At 43.6% G+C, this 19711-nt stretch overlaps 1 protein-coding gene across 3 annotated transcripts in view; it reads left to right on the top strand.

The window, feature by feature from the left end:
• SLC8A2 (solute carrier family 8 member A2) overlaps positions 1 to 19711 on the top strand; it is a 275491-nt gene that overhangs the window by 79359 nt on the left and 176421 nt on the right. For all 3 annotated transcript variants that reach the window (XM_068250582.1, XM_068250580.1, XM_068250581.1), the window contains one exon: positions 17144 to 18945. In XM_068250582.1, coding sequence (XP_068106683.1) covers positions 17195 to 18945 — 1751 coding nt within the window. In that variant the 5' untranslated portion in view covers positions 17144 to 17194. The remainder of the gene's footprint in view (positions 1 to 17143; positions 18946 to 19711) is intronic.

Raw genomic sequence — 19711 nt, 5'->3', positions numbered from 1 at the left:
TTTCCTATGGAAAGTAAGCGATTAATTATTGAAGAAAGAATTATTAATTACAGAGAACGATAACAGATTAATCACCTGTTAACAGAGAAACCGATCAATATTTGAAGCAAAACCTCAATTATTTATCAGTTAGAATATGCCCAGCATGCTCTTTAACACCTTCATGGTAGGCAAATCCTTGCTGGACTTTTCTTAATAGTTGAAAGGTCAACTGTAACGAGAGGAATATGGAGGGTGCCATGTTTATTTCCTTTTAAACAATACCAGTTGCCTGGCAGCCCTGCCGGCCTATTTGGCTGCAGTAGTGTCAGAATGACACCAGAAACAAGCATGCAGCTAATCGTGTCAGAGGCGACAATGATGTCAGAAACACCTGATCTGATGCATACTTGTTCAGGGTCTATGGCTAAATGTATTAGGGCACGTTTCCACTAGACTCGTTGCTATGTGGAAACCGCTCCGCATCGTAAGGAAACTGCAATCAGTTTGCATCAATGGAAACTACTCGATCCAGGGCGATGAGACGCGGGGAAAATTATGGATAGCATGCTGCAGTTTTCCGCAACATGCATCCGAGTCCCCATAGCCGCCAATGGGAAGCCGCATGACGCTGCATCCATTGTACGAATGGCAACCGGAAGTACCTGCGGAGAGATGCAAGGCGATGCGACGATCGCCTCTCATTCTTTACGCTAGTGGAAAGGGGCCCTAAAAGGCAGAGGATCAGCAGGACTACCAGGCATTGTTTAAAAGGAAATAAATATGGCAGTCTCCATATCCCTCTTGTTGCAGTTGTCCTTTAAGCACAGGTTGGCAGTAAGAGGTCCGCTAGACATGCGGGCACGGTCCCGGTGCCATGAGGCAAGAAGTCCAACGAGGTGCAAAAGACATTGGCTTAAAAAATACCACAGCACCAAAGATCCAGGCAGCCAATCAGATTAGAACAAAAAGATAAAATGGCTACTAATTTGTTGTCATGATTACTCCACCTTAAATGTCCTCTATTTACCCATTAAGGCCTATATCCATGTAAATTGTGTGTCAGGCCTATGGGTCTTAACGATTCCCACAATAAATCTTATCAATTAGAATATCTCTTTATTATTGTTGATAAAGTTTATTTATAACATGCTATAAAATAGGGAGACATTACAGCACTTGACAATAATACACTGGGGCATTTTAGCGTTCAACAATGGTACACAAGAGAAGAGAAGGGAGAAGAAAAGAAAAAAAAAAACCAATGGTACACAAAAAAGTGATGTAACAATGTAAGGAAAAATCTAGCAGATGAATCACTAAGTCCATATAGTGGGGGAGAAGGGCCCTGGCAAATAGGCTTACAATCTGAGGGGTGGGAGAGAGAGGGACACATGGGGTAGGGGTGTAAGTCGAAGGGAGGGAGATGGAGCTATGAAGATGGGGTGTAAGCAATGGTGAACAAATGGGTCTGTAAGGACTGATGAATGAGTTGAAGGTGGGGGAAAGCCTGATAGGGGTAGGAAGTTTCATAGAGTGAGGGCTGCTCTGGAGAAGTCCTGGAGCCGAACAAGGGATAGACATCCCAGTACAGTGTTGAATGAGTGGAGAGGCGGTTTGGGGAGTATCTCTGGAAAAGATCCAAGTATGAAGGGGAGGTATGCTTTGCAGCTACTGTAAAGTGATTCCTGAGAGGGAAAAGGCTCTTGGCTTCAAAGAGAATTCCACCCACCTTTGCAGGGTCTGTAGAGGTGCATGCAGGTATACTTGCTATACATACAGTACCTGTCCAGTGTTCATCAGTAGATCAGATTGATTGGAGAGAGGGTCCAATGGTGGATGCACAAGCCCACTTTACTATTCTTCTTTGCAGCATCATTTTAAACAATTTAGTCATTTCATTTTGACTACCATAGCCACCCTCACACATCCACACACCCACTGCCAGGCTGCAGTGGGTGAAGTTCCTCTTTAAAGTACTTATGATACCAGTACAGTATTGAATATTCACCAGAATAATGGATGCCAGATAGTTTGATGAAAGTGCTTAAACACAACTATTTCATAAATTCCTCCTTTTGCGTCAGACGTCACCATCGGTGGTGAAGGCGCACATTTTCTAAAAATGCACTCATAGATCCGGATAGTATTCTGAAAACGGATAGTATTCTGAAAACGGATAGTATTCTGGAAACGGATAGTATTCTGGAAACGGAGACAGAAAAGCAGCAGAGAAGAACTCAGTGTTGACTTAATAGCTTTCTTCTATCCTGTGATCAGATTGTAGGGAATCAGATTGTAGGGAATGTACATGCGATTACTGTACTTTGGAAGTTTGTTCTGACAGGTAACAGGCACAGGGATATGAATAACTTTCCCTGCTCTCCAGTGGTGCCCTCTGGCTGTTGTGGACTTGTGGTAGCACCATTACTGCACTCCAACAGGATCTGGGGTTGGGTAATATTCCCACTCAGATGGATGGAATCTTTCTTCCTCATGGATGAAAACACAGATTCCTGCCAAGACTCCTGAATAACAGAGTTGGACGCACCATGGGCTCCAGGATTTGTCAAAAGAATTTACTTGGTAGGGGATCTGCATAACTAACTTGCTGAGGTCCAGATTCCTCCTTCACCAAATCTGGTAAACTGGGCAGGGATGGAGCACCAACTGCCAGCTATCAAAATAACTATGTGCAACCCATCCTTACACACAATGTACAGATGTATTTGGACTGTTCTGTTGTGTGAAAATCTGACTGTTGACTACGAAATCACATCCACCTCTCTCCTCACATGACAACTGCTGTGAGGCTGAATACTCTGTAACCCCCCCCTTGTTCAAGCTGTATATAAGTCCCAAAGCGGCACACCTTTCCACTGGTATTTCAGGTGCATGACCTGGGTAGCTAGCCTACACCACCAAAAGTGCAGAAGTAGTAGTCAGGTCAGCACACCAGGTTAGTTTCAGAAGCGTGATGCCTCCAAGTTTAGAGGGGAACTTCAGCCTAAACATAGTGTCATTAAGTTACATTAGTTATGTTAATTAAAATAGATAGGTAATAATCTCTTACCCTGTTTTAAAAGAACAGTCAAATGTTTGTGATTTCATGGGGGGCAGCCATCTTTTTCATGGGGGCGGCCATCTTTTTGGTTGAAAGGAGGTGACAGGGAGCATGAGACACAGTTCAAACTGTCCTGTGTCCTGATCACCCCTCCCAGCTATGCGCGCTAGGCTTCAAATCTCAAATTCAAGTAAAAAAACAAATTTGTACCAAAACAGTAGAACAAGAACAACATCAGAAATCTCATCATGCTTTGCACAGCATCAGGGGAAAAATGCCCAGGAAGTTTTCTTCTGTGCAGCTAAAAATGAGGCTCAAGTGAGAAAAACAAAGTTCTGATGCCGTGAAACTGTTAAAGAAACACCAAGGCTTTTCAGTGCTGCTGAGTAGATTTTCAGCCTGGAGGTTCACTTTAAAGCATCAGCAGTCCACAAAGAAGTTTATGCTCTACATGTATCACTGATTGGAAAAAAAAGTCAGTGTTTGTATCGGTGCTCTGTCATCTGGCTAAGCTGTGGCAGTGATGCGTCCAGAGCGGTAAAGCAGCATGGGTATCATGGCAAGGCCGTGTCTGGGGTAGGGTTAGTCATAGCATGGGCATAATGGGACCAGGTGGGGGCACATCTAAGATTACTATTTGGGCCCGGCAAATTTGAGGACCCACTGCAGATCGAGTAGAACCTTGTTAGTGACAGTGGCCAGCCCTGCTAAAGTTGTAACACTGCATAGTATACAGCTTGACACTCAGGTGGCTGTGATGCCTTCAGTTTCAAGATTAATTTCACAAACATTGGAAAAATACACCTAAGACAATGCTTGAGGTGCCCAATAACCCTGCTGAAGAGAACATTCTTCTGAATTAAAGTGAACCAGAACTCTTGCACAGAACAGAAGGAGAACAGAGAAATGCACCATGTATGTGTTTAGAGAGTTTAGCTTGTCTAATTCACCCTCACCTGTGATTAAGCACAAGTTGTATTTTGAGCCCTCAGCTGTGTCAGCTGACTGCCATGGCAGAGAGGCTAATTTGAAAGCACAGGATGTTAACAATGTCTTCTTCCATGAAAGCATGAAGTAGATTTATTACAGATTTTTTTTTTGCAGGATTTGTATCAGCTGTAGCAAATACATGTTTTTCTTTAAAGGTTATTATGCTGTTGCGTATCTTTTAGAGCAGAGAGGAAGTTCTGAGTTCAGGTCTGTTTTAAGCTTCGTGAAGACATTGTATATTTATAGCTGTAAACTGATGATTTGTGATTATGTAATGAACTGTGATACCGGTATTAAAATCAGTGATCCATTGGGATGAATATCCTATGATCACTGCTTTTATTTGTGTCCCTTCAGTGGGTTACTTTCAGATTCCTATCCCCCTTCCCCTCTTCACAGAACAGACAGAACATAGCCAAGCAGCGATTCTGTACTGCAATCACTCCCGATCTGTCACCAACAATGATCACTAATAATTGTGTCACACAACAGCTACTGAAAGTGTGTATGCAGATTAGCTGAGAAGCACTGCACTATGCGGTTAGTGATGCAACACCACAGCAACCCTGGGAGCTGTATTGATCTCTGTGTAATAAAGGATGACAGTCAAGTTTTAAAGGAAAAATACATGTGCCCGGAGTTAATAGCAGCTTCCATTTATTGCCCTGTCCCCGGTCCCTCCAGCTCTTCAGTTGCTTAGCAGGCAGATCCGTATGCCACTGCCAGACCTGGAGACTCTCTGGGGCCCCTCTGTACATGACAGCATGAAAGCTGCAGCACCTGCGCTGGATTCCTGCACTCTCCCAGCTGATACGGCTGGAGAACAGCGCGTTACACAGCTCTCCCTGGGGTGGGAGCTGTATAAATAGTGCAGACGTTAGTCTGTCCCTGCTTGTCAGCTCTCCTGAGACACCAGCAAACAAATCATGGCACAGCGTGAGGTGGCAAAGCAGGCGGCTCAGCTCAGCAATTACCTGTAAATTATACAAACAACATGACCCGTCATAAGGTCGCACTTATCACACTTGCTTATGTAACGGCGTCTATGTTTATTCCAAGAGGAACCCAATCATTTGTATAAAGAGCACCTGTCATAAACCTGCACAATAGGAAGTGTCACTAGGATGAAAAAAAACTAAGAGGTTATCTCCTGTGGATACTGCATGTCAAATCACTCCATAGTGTAGAGGACAACTGAAATGAGTAGAATATGCAGGCCGCCATATTTACTTCCTTTTAAACAAGCGTGCAGCTAATCTTGTCAGTTCTGACAATATTGTCAGAAACCCCTGACCTGCTGCATGCTTGTTCAGGTTCTATGGTTGAAAGAATTAGAGGCAGAGGACTAGCACGGCAGCCAGGCAACTAGTATTGCTTAAAAGGAGATAAATATGGCAGCCTCAATATTATTCTCACCTCCGGTTCCCTTTAAAAGTGCAACGCAAAGACAGTGGGCCCAAGTTTTGGTGACCCTTTCCCCAGAAAATTCACATAATTGTGCACGTTTTCTCAAGAAAATACACGTAATGTGAGGAGATTTGCCCAGAAAACACGTTCAATCATGTCGGCAGATTTGACCAGAAAACACATTCAATCATGTGGCAGATTTGACCAAAAAACATATTCAATTATGTCGGCAGATTTGACCAAAAAACACATTCAATCATGTGGCAGATTTGACCAGAAAACACGTTCAATCATGTCAACAGATTTGACTAGAAAATACATGCAATCATGTCGGCAGATTTGCCCAGAAAATACATGCAATCATGTCGGCAGATTTGCCCAGAAAATACGTGCAATAATGTGGAAGATTTGACCAGAAAATACGTGCAATCATGTAGCAGATTTGACCAGAAAATACGTGCAATCATATAGCAGATTTGACCAGAAAATACATGCAATCATGTGGAAGATTTGATCAGAAAATACGTGCAATCATGTGGCAGACCTGGCCAGAACAAACACCTGCTGCTAATATAAATACAAAAAAAAAACATTTACTCACCTGCAGCACTGCAGACCTCCTCCCGGCCTCCATCCGGCACGCAGCTCCCACGATCCTCTGCAGAGTGCAGCCGGCAACTGTCTGAAACTCCCGTGCTGAGCAGGGCTATGGGAAAATGGCGCCCGAAGCCCTGCGCTGCAGACTCAAAGTCTCCAGAGCAGGGCTTCGGACGCCATTTTACCGTAGCCCTGCTCTGCCGCTGTCGGAGCTACGGGCTGCTGCTGTCAGTGAACTGACGCCAAAAGTCCGTTCACGCTGGGGGGGGGGTGCTTTGGGGGTGGTTGGAGAATTTTAGGGGGTGCTTCAGCACCCAAAGCACCCCCCTAGCGCCGCCGCTGAGTGTGGCCGTGAACTTCGGGGGTCTCAGCGCTGGAACAGCGAGGTGGATTGCACAAAGAGAAAAAGAAACCCTGGTATAAATCAATTGCACCACCTTTAATCATACAAAAAGATTTTATTGAATGTTAAACACCTATAAAACCATTTAAAACCAAAAGGTCCACAATACAATCATGTGGAAAACACAGTCTCAAATGCCTCACCTCCAAAGTACCATAATAAGCCCTAAGGGCTCTATCACAGTGCGACGTTAAAGTCGCACGGTACAACAACATGTAACGCACAGTAACTTACAGCAATGAAAAATCAATGGGCTGTTCACAGTGCAGACGTTGCGTTGGTGTCTAATGCTGCACGTTAAAAGAAAGTGCTGCATGCTGTGCGTTATACACGTTTTTAGCTGCGTTAGACTGTTTGCACATGCTCAGTAATGTTTTCTTTTTTTTTTTTTTACGCATGCTCTGTTTTCGTTCTATGACTGTGCAACGAAAACGACGCACCAAACGCAGGGCTACATAACATCCAAGTTGTAGTCTTTCAATGCGTTGCATTAGGGGCACGTTATGCGACCTTAACGTCGCATCAAACGCAACGTCTTACTGTGTAAGAGCTCTAAATGTTGCTGTGAACAGCCATCTCGGTTCATACGAACCCAGAATGGACTGGCGGGACCCGGGTCCTGGTATCAATGATAATAAGGTAGCTGCCAATAAGTAAAGTGCTTATTGGATCAAACTAGTGTCAGAAATAAGGAAATCAGTGCGCAGTATCAAAAGTAATAGGCTCATGAACATATGAGTCAAATGTAAAGTGCATAAGTAGGTAGGCAAGCTAGTGTGAACCAGGCAATGCTGGTATATATAGTGATACATACATAGTCCTGGACAGGGTCCCCTTAGCAGCGATGTAAAACGGCCAAGAGATAGTGAGGGCGGAGGGAGGCACAGCAAACGGCGAGATGGAGGGAGACAGGGGAATCCTGTGGAGGATAAAGAAGTTTTCTACTGAAGTGATTTCTTGCCCCAAAGAACTCACAGGTTTGTTTAATGACAACCTTGAGACCGTTATGATATTTATCTACCAACTTTGCACTCCCTAGGGCCTCATACTTGCATTTGCTAGTTGAATCATGACCATCAGTGGAATGCAGTGTTTGAGTCATTACCTTGACTAAGCCACACAAGGAGATCCACCTTTTTCTCCTTTTGCCACTGTGTGGTCAACTTCTCTGTGTGCTTCGAGTCGTTGACAGACATATTAAGAGGTGAATCTTCTTCCCGGACAGAGGCAGCTGAAAAGTTCTCAAGAATCTAATTGTGTTTTGCCCTATTCATTTTTTCTTTAGTCCTTAAAAGCTCCCCATACTTGCTGCTGAGAAATACCATCAGAGTAGGAAGCTAACACCACCGTGCTTTAATGTAGGTACAATGTTCTTTGGATAGTGAGCTGTAATAGCTTTCTGCTAGGTATTGGGTAGGCTGGAGGCGCCCAATGTGTGTTCTATTTTAGTATTTTAAAATACAAATACAAAATTATAATAAGAGAGGTAATGGCTTACCTCTCCAGAAGATATAGACACCAGTTTAACTGGAAAAAAGTTTATATACAAAAAGCAATCCGACTGGTCATTAGGTGCCTCTAATACCTATCTAAAGTATTAGAGGCGCCTATACTCTATACGCTATGCAGTCAAGGCATTTTGTATTGACCTGAGGAAGCGGCCAAGACCCGTGAAACGCATTGTCAGATTTCTTTTTGAATAAAAACTTTTTTTTTCCAGTTAAACTGGTGTCTAAATCTTCTGGAGAGGTAAGCAATTACGTCTCTTTTTATTATATATTTTTTTTATTTGTATTTTAAAATACTAAAATAGAACACACATTGGGCGCCTCCAGCCTACCCATTACCAGTCAGACATCCTTTGGAGGTATTGGCCCTTATGAGAACCACCAAAGAAAAAACCCTATATATTCCACTATATATTCCCCTGGGTACTCTATTCATTTGACCTCAAAATCTTTAAAGTGTGCCTGAAGTGAATGGAACAATACAAAATTGATACTTACCTCAGTAGGGGGAAGCCTCTTGATAGTCCAGAGGTTTTCCTTGCCCTGCTGGTACCTGCCATTCCAGTGCTGGTACCCTGTGAACATATTCCACAAGAGCTTGTCGAATATGTTTTTGTGGCTGTTCTCCCTTCCATGTACAAGCGTGGCTGTGCTGTGCATGCACAAGAGCAGTCTGCATGTTTCCAGGTGCACTGCTCATGTGCAGATCACATCTAGCATTGCACAGCTTGGCGGTGTTTGTATACAGTGAGGAGCGTGACCACAAAGAGTAAGAGAACCCATGGGCAGCAGGCGGCGTAACTAGACTTAATAGGATCCCCCTTCAAAAATTATAGCATGGGGCCCCCTTGGTTTCCAAACCCCATGAGGGTCACGTGATTAGGAGCCGGTGAATGGCAGCAGAGAGTGTTCTGCTGTGAAGCAGAAAAAAAATACAGACGTTTCCGCTAATCTGCATGGTGGGAGGAGGTGGTAGGGATGGTTTTGGTGAGCAAATGGGGAGGTTTTTTTTGCTAATTGGCTGCATTTGCAGTTGGGTAGAGGGAGGAGGAGGGGCCTTTAAAGCCTCTGGGCCCCCCTGCGATGGCTGTGGTCGCAGGGGTGATTGCTACACCCATGCCAGCAGCGGTGTTCACCAGGAGGGTCCTCTCCAGAGGGTTATCTCTACTGAGGTAAGTAACTTTTAAAATGCTTCTCCTTGCGGGTTTGCTTAAAAGTTGCACTTTATCAAAGCCCAACTGAGAATGAATGTAGCCTCTCTTGATGGGTGGCTTTTTTTCTTGTAACCTTCCCAGGGGTGTAGCAATGGGGTTGCAGAGGTTGTGACTGCATCTGGGACAGAGGGGCCCGAAGGGCTCTCCCTCAACTACAGTATTAGCTCATAATAATCACTTCTATAGATACTTTAAACAGTGGTAACCATTAAGGGCTCTTTCACACTAAGACGTTGCATTTGATGCGACGTTAAGGTCACATAACGTGCCCCTAACGCAACGCATGTTAGCTTTGAAGTTGGACGTTACATTGCACTGCGTTATGGGTCTCTTGATGCGTACGTGATGCGTACTTTTTCACGCATACTGATCGAAAGAAAACAGCGCATGCGGCACATTTTTAAAAAAACAAACAAACATTACTGAGCATGTGCAAACATTCTAACGCAGCTAAATAGGATTATAACACACATCATGCTGCACTTTCATTTAACGTGCAGCGTTATACTCCAACGCAACGTGGGCACTGTGAACCAGCACATTGATTTTTCAATGCTGTGAGTTGGGCTGCATTACAGGCTGCTCTAACGTGGGACTTTAACATCCCACTGTGAAAGCAGCTGCCTAACAAGCTGTTCCCTGCCCCCTTCTTGCACCTCTGACACTGTAGTTGCCATTGGCAGGTTTTGGTGCGCCGTATCAATTGCTATGTATAGAGTGCTTGGGGGGCCCCATTGTAAAAGTTGCATCGGGCACACAAGTCCTTAGCTACGCCACTGAACCCTCCTATAGGGCTGAAAATGTATATTTTTAGTACGTCTCTTCATTTCAGGCTGCTAAGCAGGAAAATGTGAATAGATTGAAGGGGGTGATTTGTTTCTGTAGCAACTGTGCCTGTTCTGTATAGCTGACCCTGCTTAATGTACAACAGTATTGGATTGTATTGGATATTTTAGGAAAGTTGCTGTTGTATACCTCCAGCAATAGGAAACTTCCTGCACCTGCCCCTCTCCCTTTTCTGGCAGATTGCAGAAGACGACGCATGCCACGTTGAAGGACACCGGTATGCTTTTTAATATTTCCAGCTGAATTGATGAGGAATGATCATTATTTCAGCTGAGTAGTCTCAAACACCTGAAGTGAGAAGAATTTGGAGGCTGCCATAATTATTTCTTAAACAAAAAATCAAAAGACAGTTGCCTGACATCCTGTTGGACTTTTATGCATCAGTAGTGTCTGAATCACACACAGGGCCGGATTACTGACCAGGCAACAAAAGCAGTTGCTTGGGGCCCCCCATTCAGAGTCAAAGGGGCCCCATCAGCACATAAACCTGCCCTCACCATCCTGTCAGCGGTGGCTGGATGGTATAATGGTTAAAGGGACTCTGAGCAGTGCAGTAACTATGGAAAGATACAGATCATTTTAAAGCTCTCTTTCTCCTCTTTCCAATGATATATAAATGGCCACACTATGCCTTTTAGTTTTTGCTACTTAGGTCCCCCTCCTGCTACTGTGCGCTCTGCCACTGCCCACTCCGCCCTCCCTTCCCACAGAGAACCACAGCTGCAGCAAGAATGATAGCAGCAGATGGCAAACGCTCACTCACCTATCCATGATCCAAGCGAGAGAGATCCCGTCATCTGAAACCCATCTGTCTCTTCTACAGTGCAGCCGCTCGCTCTGAACTTCCTGATTCTCAGATCAGACAGGAAGTAGGAAGTAGTAATAGTAGTAGTAACAGAGTGGCAGCACTCTAGAGGAGACAGATGGGCTCCGGATGACGGGACCTCTATTGCTTGGATCGCAATAGGTAAATGTGAGTCATCTGGTGCTGTCATTCTCCCCCGCTGCGGCTGCCTTCTCTGCTGGACTATTGTATTCACTGGGATGGAGGCTGCATGGTGGCTGTCTAGTTTGGGAGGAAATCGGTTGTTCGGTGGTGGGGGTGGTTATGTAATTCTGTCTGGGGAACAGCTTCCAGTTTGGCGGTGTCCAGAGCTTTCTGCTATTGCCAGGGTGGCGATGCAGGGGGAAAGTGCTGCTGCTGTGATATCTAGTGCCCTCTTCACAGGGGTGCCCCAGCCCCTGAGTGCAAATGTCCCAGCCATTCATCTCTCACTCTGCATTTTGCCACTGCTATTCCCTGCATTGTGCACCCACAGAGGAAAGTGGGCTGTTGCCCATAGCAACCAGTAGCTCGGCTGCCCCGGTGTGTGCGGCATGTTGCTGTGCAGCTGCATCTTCTGATTCTATTACGACATGATGGGGGGCCCAAATTAGTTACTTTGCTTAGGGCCCCATTTAGCCTTAATCCGGCTCTGATCACACACCTGTAACAAGCATGTGGCTGGTTCACGTAACTTCAGTGAGAACACCTGATCTTAAAGGATACACGAGGTGACATGATGAGATAGACATGTGTATGTACAGTGCCAAGCACACTAATATCAACGCTGTGTTGCCATTTTCTTTCTCTGCTTGAACGGGTTAAACATCAGGTATGTAAGTGGCAGTTCCTGTCTGGGTCAGACTACAGTGTAACCTTCCGCGATTAGGAATTACAACCTTAAAACGTTTTCCTAGCAGAAAATGGCTTCTGAGAGCAGGAAAGAGATAAAAAGGGTCAATAGTTGATAGATTTTAGCTCTGGGATACTTCAATGAATGTGTCTTTGAGCAGAAACAATCAAATCATAAACACTTAAAAAGTAGATTTAAACATAAAAAAACTGTGGGATATCTAAAAAAAAAAAGTAATTTCTAGGAGAAGGAGGATAGATGCAGTAGTTTATCTCAACTTTTTTTGTTTATTCTTTCACCTAGGGTAACCTTTAAAAAAGAGAAACTCCGACCAAGAATTGAACTTTATCCCAATCAGTAGCTGATACCTCCTTTTACATGAGAAATGTATTCCTTTTCACAAACAGACCATCAGGGGGCGCTGTATGACTGATATTGTGGTGAAACCCCTCCCACAAGAAGCTCTGAGTACCGAGGTACTTCTGGCAGTTTCCTGTCTGTGAACCTTGCTGCATTGTGGGAAATAGCTGTTTACAGCTGTTTCCAACTGCCAAAACAGCAAGCAGCAGCTACATCACTTGCCAGCAGTAAAAATGTCCCCATGTAATAAATGTCAGAATATAAATCAGGGATTTAAAAGATTTTACAATGGGCAAACACTGACTAAATAATTTATACATAATTATTGTAAAAATGAAGCACTTTTTTAATTACATTATTTTCACTGGAGTTCATCGTTAAGTCTAAATGTTCTCCAGAGGATTGCCAACGAACCCTCACACCCAGGCTACCACTTTTCAGTTAACCCGCATCAGGCTGGAGATTTCAAGCCATTGCCACCAGAACCTCAAGGCATAGGAACAGTTTTTTCCCCGCCGCCGTCAGCCTCCTGAACTCTCTTCACACGCCCCCTTTCTCCCCCCTTAGGTTTTTTACGCTGGAACTGACATACCATATTGCACTGCTGCATGTCTGTATGTATTATGCTACTCTAGTGTTACTCTGCTGTATGAGGAATCTACGTTTACTCTGTTGTGTCTGTGTATGTCCTATTTTTGCACTAAAGCCCTCTAAGTGCCAAGTCCAATTCCAGGCACTACCCAGTTGTGGTTGGCGAATAAAGAGGATTCTGATTTGCATGCTTGTTCAGGGTCTATGGCTAAACGAATTAGAGGCAGAGGATCAGCAGGGCAGTCAGGCAATTTGCATTATTTAAAAGGAAATACATATAGCAATCCCCATACCCTTCTCACTTTAGGCGTCCTTTAAGTGAGTACGCAGCTTTCACAGCAGACAACGGGCATTCCCCCCACCCAGCATTAAGATCTGTAATATTGCCATAAACTGCCAGCGTATCGCAAAATTACTGGCCTTTCGTGCATCAAGCCCATTGAATGGGACAACAATTATCTGATGTCAGTACAGAACGGTCAGCAAGGCAGCCAGTACTGTGAGTGCTGCTTTCACTGCAACCTGACAAAGAAGAAGAAGGCCGCAGACTCTGCTTTAATCAAATGGAAGCGGTAAGATACTTTGAAGAAGAGTTGATGGATGGATCATTAAGAGTCCAGTAATGTCCTTGGCATGGTTTTAGTATTTTTGATAGAATATTTCCACAAGCATTAGCAGCTGCAGGAATTTCTTGAAATGGACGTTAGTGAAACTAATTCGCTTATGTGTCTCCATCAGACCTGAAAGGTGCGTCGTCTGTGCATGTTTATTATTGATTAGGCAGAAATGGTAGCCATCGGAAAATAGAAACACATAGCAATCAGTCAATTCAGTGTAAGATGCCAGAAGTAAATTGCATGTCTGTAACAAGTAGTAGAAGGCAAACAGTACATATTTCTCTTTAGCACTCTCTTGTCAGAATTTACTAGTCTGTACAAACACAATTACTATTATTTAGTATTTATAGCGCCGACATCTTCCGCAGCGATGTACAAAGTATATTGTCTTGTAACTGTCCGTCAGAGGGGCTCACAATCTAATCCCTACCGTAGTCATATGTCTATATTGTGTAGTGTATGTATTGTAGTCTAGGGCCAATTTAGGGGGAAGCCAATTAACGTATCTGAATGTTATTGGGGTGTGAGGGGAAATTGGAGTGTCCGGAGGAAACCCATGCAGCCACGCGGAGAACATACACACTCCATGCAGATAGTGCCCTGGTTGGGATTCGAACCGGGGACCCAGTGCTGCAAGGCGAGAGTGTTAACCACTACTCCACCATGCTGCCCGTACCCACTAGATTTCTGTCATCTTCTGAAATGACCATTTATGATTGTGTCGTGGAAAATTGTGCATTAGTGCAGGTGTCCCGTGATGTGGTTTAGTAATTGTCTGGGTTGGATCTGTATGACTGAAAGAAAAGACTTGTGTTGTCCCCGCAGTTGGACACATCATGCTCATTCTCTGTTCATCTTTTCCTCTCCCCTCTTCATTGATCTTCTAGCTGCACTGCTATACCCCAGCAACACAACACATGGGTACAGCGACTGTTCCCAAATCTCATTGTCGGAAGGTACCGGGAACAAAAACAGGAACTGTAAAAACACAAAGAAAACCAGGAGGCAAAGACAGTTGTGCACCTGGTGTATGTACAAATAAAACATTACTTGCAATTTATTGGTTGCAAAGCTACTACAACCACCTTACGGCCTATGCGTGATTAACTGCCCCATTCTGATTAGGGAGGACTCCCAGATAGTTGCTCTTCTTGGATTGTAGATTTGTCACCTAATGGTACTAAGCTAAAATTCTCCGTCAGCCAAATATATTGAGCTGACAAAAGTTTATTGCTCATAAAAAACTGAGCAATGCCTTTGTGGGTGATATCCGCTTCATCAGGTCAATATCAGCAAAACCCCATCAATAGTGACTGGGAAAACAGGTATGAGTGCCCTAATGGGATTGGGTCTTTCAGTAAAGGTAAGCCCTTTAGTACCTTTTCCTTTCTTAGAAGTTTTAAATCCTTTTTACTATTTTTGGGTGCCTCCAACCCCCTTCCCTCCTAAAGGTACACTTAACTTTAACCTCTAACCTTAGCCTACAGGAAAAGGGGTAGATGGTGTTTGACTACATTATAGCTTATCACCAGTGCTTAAACTAACCACCCTGCACCTATAAAACCCCATGGCTAATGCTTGGCTAGGCAATACCTTAGTCCCAGCACCTAAAGCAATCACTGTACCACTTGAACACTGTAAGCTCTTTGTAAAACCAATATGCAGCTCTCGGCAGAATATAAGCTATATAATAGCTGGCACTTGACTATATTATAATTGGGCACTGGTCTCCAATGTATACAGCTAGCAGGCACCCTTTTTTGAATGCCAGGGGCATAACTACAATTCATCTGGGGTGGTATAAAAACTTATTGGGACCCCAGACTCCATCCCCAATCTTATTGAGGTATACTGTCAACACCCTCCTCCAATGTGGCTCTCCCACTGCCCTCATCCTTTCTCATATGGCATGCTGCATAAAGGGGCGTATCTGGGTAATATAGAGCCTATGGCAAACACTGAAATTGCTCCCCCCACCACATTCAGAGCCCCCTTCCCCTCAAGATAAAAGTGCAGTGAAGTTAAGGGGCCTTATCCAACACAAGTTCTCTCCTAGGTGATATCTATGCTCACATCTTATCTATAAAATGCCTTTTAAGCAAGCAAGAAAAACATTTTGACTGAACTTTTTCTCCTACTTTTTGGTACTTTTTTTATGCTCAGAGTGCCAAAAAGTTATTATAAACCGAAGATGAATAATTATCACTTAGGAGAAAAAGGGAATTGGATTGGGCCCAATTAAAGAGTACCTCCTTTTAAAATATGACTGAACAGGATTCAATTGAGAGGTCTCAAAAGTCCATCAGATATAATCAGTGGAAATCTTCTAACCTGACCAACTGAGGTTCTTAGTTCTTAAAGAGACTCCGTAACAAAAATTGCATCCTGTTTTTTTATTATCCTACAAGTTCCAAAAGCTATTCTAATGTGTTCTGGCTTACTGCAGCACGTTCTACTATCACCATCTCTGTAATAAATCAACTTATCGCTCTCTTGTCAGACTTGTCAGCCTGTGTCTGGAAGGCTGCTAAGTTCTTCAGTGTTGTGGTTCTGTGATGCATCTCCCCCCTCCAGGCCCCTCTCTGCACACTGCCTGTGTATTATTTAGATTAGGGCAGCTTCTCTCTTCTCTCTTATCTTTTACAAGCTGGATAAATCCTCCTCTGAGCTGGCTGGGCTTTCACATACTGATGAATTACATATGGGCAGAGCTGTCTGCACTCTGCAGTAAGAAACAGCCTGACACTTCAGTGGAAGATAGCTGCAGGGGGAAAGAAACACACAAATGATCTCTTGAGATTCAAAAGGATAGCTGTATACAGCCTGCTTGTGTATGAATGTATTTTCTATGTGTGGACATACTGTACATCAACCTACTTCCTGTTTTGGTGGCCATTTTGTTTGTTTATAAACAAACTTTTTAAAACTGTTTTTAACCACTTTTAATGTGGCGAGGAGCGGCGAAATTGTGACAGAGGGTAATAGGAGAATTCCCCTAACGCACTGGTATGTTTACTTTTGTGCGATTTTAACAATACAGATTCTCTTTAACTTAAGATAAATCACTTTTGGTGAATCAAATGATTTTAAAAAAATGACAATAGATTTAGGGTTTATTCAATGAAACCATCAAATTGACCACAGAATCAAATTGCTTTGTTCCATCATTGTCCACATCCTGATGTTCCCTGGGTCATGTTCTGTTCTGTTCCAAAGCTGCAGAGCAGCGTCTGAGGGTGTCCCATGGGTTAGAAAAAAGCTTCACTGCTCCCCCACCCACCACGTGATGTCATGCATGTGCCGCTCCGTTCTCCCCCCGCACAGCAATAGAATGCTTTGGAAACTACACAGTTGACACGCACCTGTACAGGCCAGCCCAGCAATGTTGCCCAAGGGGTCCTGATTCCCGACAGGTGATATGAGTCAAAGGTGTGTATGCACCGTAATACTTTTAGCCATAGACCTTGAATAAGCTTTCAGATTAGACATCTCTGACAAAAATCCAGCCTGGAATTAGTAAAAAAAATGGTCTGTCTTTAGATAACAGGAGAGTGCATTTTGTGCCTTCGTCATATTGCACGACATATTGGAATCGGTGGTTGTGTAATTGTGGTCATAAACATGCACAAGCATAAGCATGTACACATACATAACATGCACACACAACTGTTCATTCACTAACCTTTTCATCATAGTATGGTCCACTATGACCTAGGGTAAGGCTTGCTCTAAATTCACTGCAAACAATAAAAGAGGCACATCAGGTAAGGTTTACAGGGTAGCTTTTAGTTTCTAATGATCTCCAGAATGGTAAAACTCATAAGGGCTGCTTTAGTGAGGTTCCCCAGTAAGTAAAATGAATATTCACTTTTGTTTTTTCTTTTCCCATAGGTTTTCTTCTCTACCATCTTGCTAAGGACCACCACCAGAGACGAATCAACCATGTCACACCTTGTAAAAACTGGATTTCTTCTACTAGTCTGTGTGCTGGCTTTAGCCTCAGCAGAACTATCTGAAAATGGAACCTGCAAAGCATCTGAAGTTCAAAAGTGTATGCCAGGTATCATGCTTCCAGTCTGGAGCCCCCACAATCCGTCAACAGGAGACAAAGCCGCTCGGGCTGTTGTTTACTTTGTAGCAATGCTTTACCTCTTCTTGGGGGTGTCCATCATCGCTGACAGATTTATGGCATCCATTGAAGTCATCACATCCCAAGAGAAAGAGATTACACTCACAAAGCCAAATGGAGAAACCAGTGTGGCCACTGTTCGAATATGGAATGAGACTGTTTCTAATCTAACCCTTATGGCTTTAGGTTCATCTGCTCCAGAGATCCTTCTTTCCGTGATTGAGGTATGTGGACACAACTTTCAGGCTGGAGATCTGGGACCAGGTACCATTGTGGGTTCTGCTGCCTTCAATATGTTTGTCATCATTGCAATTTGTGTCTATGTCATCCCCAATGGTGAATCGAGAAAGATCAAGCATCCTAGAGTTTTCTTTGTCACTGCCACCTGGAGCATCTTTGCCTACATCTGGTTGTACCTCATACTTGCTGTGATTTCCCCAAGTCGCGTTCAGGTCTGGGAGGGCCTTGTCACCCTCTTATTTTTTCCAGCCTGTGTGGTTTTTGCCTGGGTTGCAGACAAACGTCTTCTCTTCTACAAGTATGTGTATAAAAGGTATAGAGCAGATAAGAGGAGAGGTATTATTATCGAGACAGAGGGCGAGTTCCCCAAAAGTATAGAAATGGATGGTAAACTAGGATCCGGTGCTGTAGTGGCACCAGAGATCATGGACCCAGTAGCTCAAGATAATGCAGCGGCAGCAGCTGCCGAAGCCAAGGAACTGGATGAAAGCCGCAAAGAGGTTATCCGTATTCTAAAGGAACTGAAACAAAAGTACCCTGAGCGGGAGTTGGATCAGCTGGTGGAAATGGCCAATTACTATGCCTTATTACACCAGCAGAAGAGCAGAGCTTTCTACCGCATTCAAGCCACCCGTATGATGATTGGTGCTGGCAATGTGCTCAAAAAACATGCAGCTGACCACAGTAAAAAGCCAGCTAATCTACAGGAGGTAACATCTGAATCTGGGGAGGAGAATTCAAGCAAGATCTTCTTTCAGCCTTGCAACTACCAGTGTCTGGAAAACTGTGGCTTCGTCATACTTAATGTTGCATGCCAAGGTGGAGATGGTGCAAGTACGTTCTATGTGGACTACAAGACAGAAGACGGCTCTGCCAACGCTGGCTCAGACTATGAGTATAGCGAGGGAACCTTGATTTTTAAACCAGGTGAGACTCAAAAAGAGATTAAAGTTGGTATAATTGATGATGACATCTTTGAGGAAGATGAACATTTCTTTGTACGTCTCATGAACTTGAGAGTGGGAGATGCTGAAGGAATGTTTGAACCAGATGGTGATGGACACCCCAAGGCTCGCTTGGTCTCACCACTTATTGCCACAGTAACCATCCTTGATGATGATCATGCTGGGATATTTACTTTTGAAGAGAAATTGGTTCGTGTCAGCGAGAGTGTTGGGGTGCTGGAAGTACGAGTGCTGAGGAACTCTGGGGCAAGAGGTACTGTGATAATACCATATCGAACAGTAGAGGGCACCGCAAGGGGCGGAGGTATTGACTATGAGGATGCCTATGGAGAACTGGAGTTCCTGAATGATGAAACTGTGTAAGTACACAATCAATGTAGCATGTAGAATGAGAGCTTTCTGAGCCCCAGACTGGCACTCTGCCGATAAGGATGCATGCTTGAAGGGCTCCTATGCATAAGTGTATCTGAGAGTTGCACCAAAATCCTAAGTGAAATTAAGATGTGTAATTTTGCAGTTAATCTTAAAGGAAACACAAGGTTAAAATAAACTGATGAGATATACAATTATATTTATCATCTTTCGCCTAAAAATGGCTTTTTAGATATCCCACAGTTGTATTTTATTTTTTAAATCTACTTTTTAATTTTTTTACAGTTTTATTGTCACTGCTCAATGACACATGCATTGAAGTATGCCAGAAATAACATCTATGAACTATTGAACCTTTTTATCTTTTTCCTGCTCTCAGAAGCCATTTTCTGCTAGAAAAGTGTTTTATGGCTGTAATTCCTTATCCGTGCTGGCTACACTATTATCCGACCCATTCCTGACCAGGACAGAAACTGTCACTTGAATACCTGATTTTTAACTCTTTCAGGCAGAGAAAGAAAAAAAGGAACACAGCATAGTTATTTGTGTGCTAAGCACTGTACATACACGTCTATCTCATCATGTCACGTCCCCTCATGTATCCTTTAATGATTATATGACTGCTATTTTTTTTTATCTCATTAGTAGTACACCTTGGCATTCGCATCTTGAAGCTGGTACTTAAAGAGACACTGAAGCGAAAAAAAAAAATTATATAATGAATTGGTTGTGTACTATGAATAATTACTAGAA

This window comes from Hyperolius riggenbachi, chromosome 8 (assembly GCF_040937935.1).
Source record: "Hyperolius riggenbachi isolate aHypRig1 chromosome 8, aHypRig1.pri, whole genome shotgun sequence".
NCBI classification, from domain to species: Eukaryota; Metazoa; Chordata; class Amphibia; order Anura; family Hyperoliidae; genus Hyperolius; species Hyperolius riggenbachi.
Note: the sequence above shows the minus strand (reverse complement) of the source record. Positions and strands in the feature narration are given on the sequence as shown.